General features: G+C 38.2%; 1 protein-coding gene across 1 annotated transcript in view; it reads left to right on the forward strand.

Annotated features, from left to right (window-relative positions):
• The window catches only part of LOC107084014 (complement C3-like), an 84236-nt gene that overhangs the window by 13811 nt on the left and 67934 nt on the right, over positions 1-2491 (forward strand). The window contains exon 8 of the mRNA XM_015373641.1: positions 899-1014. Within this exon, the coding sequence (XP_015229127.1) occupies positions 899-1014 (116 nt within the window). The remainder of the gene's footprint in view (positions 1-898; positions 1015-2491) is intronic.

Below are 2491 nucleotides of genomic sequence, written 5' to 3' on the forward strand. Positions count from 1 at the left end.
AAAAATCTCATCGACCCTTAGAGCCCTGAGGTTTTTGAGAAGGCAGACAACACTGGTCACTGGTTTTATTCGAAAACATTTATTTTTCTCAAGTTTAACAGATTAAAATCAGTAAAACTTGAAATGTTATTTTTTTGTTGAATTGCGTAATAATTAATAATAATTATGTATTATAGCTTTTTCCCAATAATTAACAAAAAGTTACTCCATTAAGAAAGCCCAAATGTCTCTTTTTCTTTCTTAAATTTCCAGGTATGTGGTTTAACTATATTTTGTTTTGAGTGGGAGAACTGTTATTGTTTGAAAATAGTTCAGTAATAGAGATGATACCTTCCAGGTATCACCACACCCCACACCCCCCACCCCATCACAGAGGAACAAAGCACCTACCCGCTCCAGCTGGTGAACAATACCTCCTTAACGACAAACCCTTAACAACCATAGACAGGTTTCAGGTATTACAGGACACAATCCCCCCCTTAACGGCAATCCCCCCGCTTTAATGACCGACCTTCAGAATCATAGATAGGTTTCAGATATTACAGGCTAACGATGGAACTAACGACCCATTCATCGGTTACCATTGCATGTTTCCAAGCGATACAAGTCGTTGTCTATATAAGACTCAAACTCACTGCGGATCCAGACATTTGAATTGAGAAAGCTTCCTGAAGAGGTGGTGAAACATCTTCAAACCTTGGAAACCAAGTCCAGTGGATATTTTTTGAACTTTTACGGAATGACTATGACCTGAATGACTGAGAATCTTCATCAGCATATGGCTAAATTAGGTTGTGAAACCTTTGCTCCGTATAAAGGTCAATAGGAAATGCTGCTGAAGTAGAATGTGCTAAGCTTCATTTTGAAATAAATCACATTTTTGCATTTTGATTTATAGGTGGTGAAATGGTGGAGTCAGAACTACGAGGAATCAAGATTGTGAAATCCCCCTACACAATCCACTTCAAAAGAACACCCAAGTATTTCAAACCAGGGATGTCCTTTGATGTAATGGTAAAGCACAATTTTTTAAGTTTTTTATATAAAAAAAATATTTTTTCAAATTAAACGGACAGTGTGTGACAAAGTGTGTGTCTCAGCAAAGACTCACAGATTACCCTCATCTCAAACACTTCTTCCAGCTCTGCTTGTGGAAATCTGAGGCACTCCCAGGCCGGAGCCAGAGCTCCTCACCCTACCTCTAAGGGAGCGCTCTGCCCCCCTGTGGAGTAATCTCATTTAGCCGCTTGTATATGGGATATTGTTTTCAGTAATGATCCACATTCCGTGACCATAGTTGAGGGTAGGACTGTAGACCAACCAGTAGCGAGCTCTATCTTTTCTCTGAGCTCTCTCTTCACCACAACAGACCAGTGCAGTGCCCCCATTATAGCAGTAGCCACACTGATCCGTTTATTGATCTGCCACTCCATTCTTCAAATTACTTTACATAAAAAATGAAAGTGTTCTCAGGGCTCAGAATATATTGTTTATAAATACATATACAGTGAACCCTCGCTATAACGCGGTTCACTTTTCACAGTCTCGCTGCTTCACAGATTTGCATCATGTATTGTTAAACTTTATTGTCAAACATATTAATGGTGGCATGTCGATTTATAAGGATCTTTTGGCCCAGAAGAAAAAAGAGCAACAACAACTACCGATAACTATGTTCTTCTCTCCAAAAAACACACCTGCACCGCAGGCTTTAGAAGAATAAAACGCCACAGAGCAGAGTCAGGACGCAGCGGCTCCGTCAGAACAGAAGTGAAATACTGTACTGTACATGTCAGTCACTATTTGTCCTACTGTACTTATTTTTTTCATAATAATTTTTCATTTTCTCCCGTTCCAATCCGTCACGGCGGGGCGGTGCTGATCCCCGCAATATTAACCCTTCATTTCGTTTTGATGATTAAAATTATTACTTATCTATTTATAACTATATTATTTTACAGTACAGTACAGTAGTTAACAACATTTATACCATACTTTTATTTGTTAAACAAATGCTTGGGCCTGTAAAAAGTTTTTGTTCCTTGATTTCAATGTTGTATAGAGTATTTCATTTTATAATAACTGTAAAAAAAATAAAGGTTTCTACTTCACGGATTTCACCTATTGCGGGTTCTTTTGGAACGTAACCCCTGCGATAAATGAGGGTTCACTGTAAATACAATAATATAAATGCACTCAATAGGAGATGCCATTTAGCGTTGCCAATTCAGATGGGAGTTGCAGAAAGGGGACAAGCTTGTCTAACAGGTTTGAATTGATATAGCTTCCTGGATGGGAAGCGAAATATCTTCAAACTTTGAAAACAAAGTCTAGAGGTTTGTTTTTTAACTTTGTTTTAAAAATTTCTTGGAACAGGTTTAACTTGTATCTGAAAATGGGTTTGTGATGTTAACCAGTGTTTATGTGATAAGACCTGCATGTGTAATACCAAATGTGACCACTGGAGGGAACCTGAGTCCCTTGGTATGTA

Source organism: Cyprinodon variegatus, unplaced genomic scaffold (assembly GCF_000732505.1).
Source record: "Cyprinodon variegatus isolate N-32 unplaced genomic scaffold, C_variegatus-1.0 Scaffold90, whole genome shotgun sequence".
Taxonomy (NCBI): domain Eukaryota; kingdom Metazoa; phylum Chordata; class Actinopteri; order Cyprinodontiformes; family Cyprinodontidae; genus Cyprinodon; species Cyprinodon variegatus.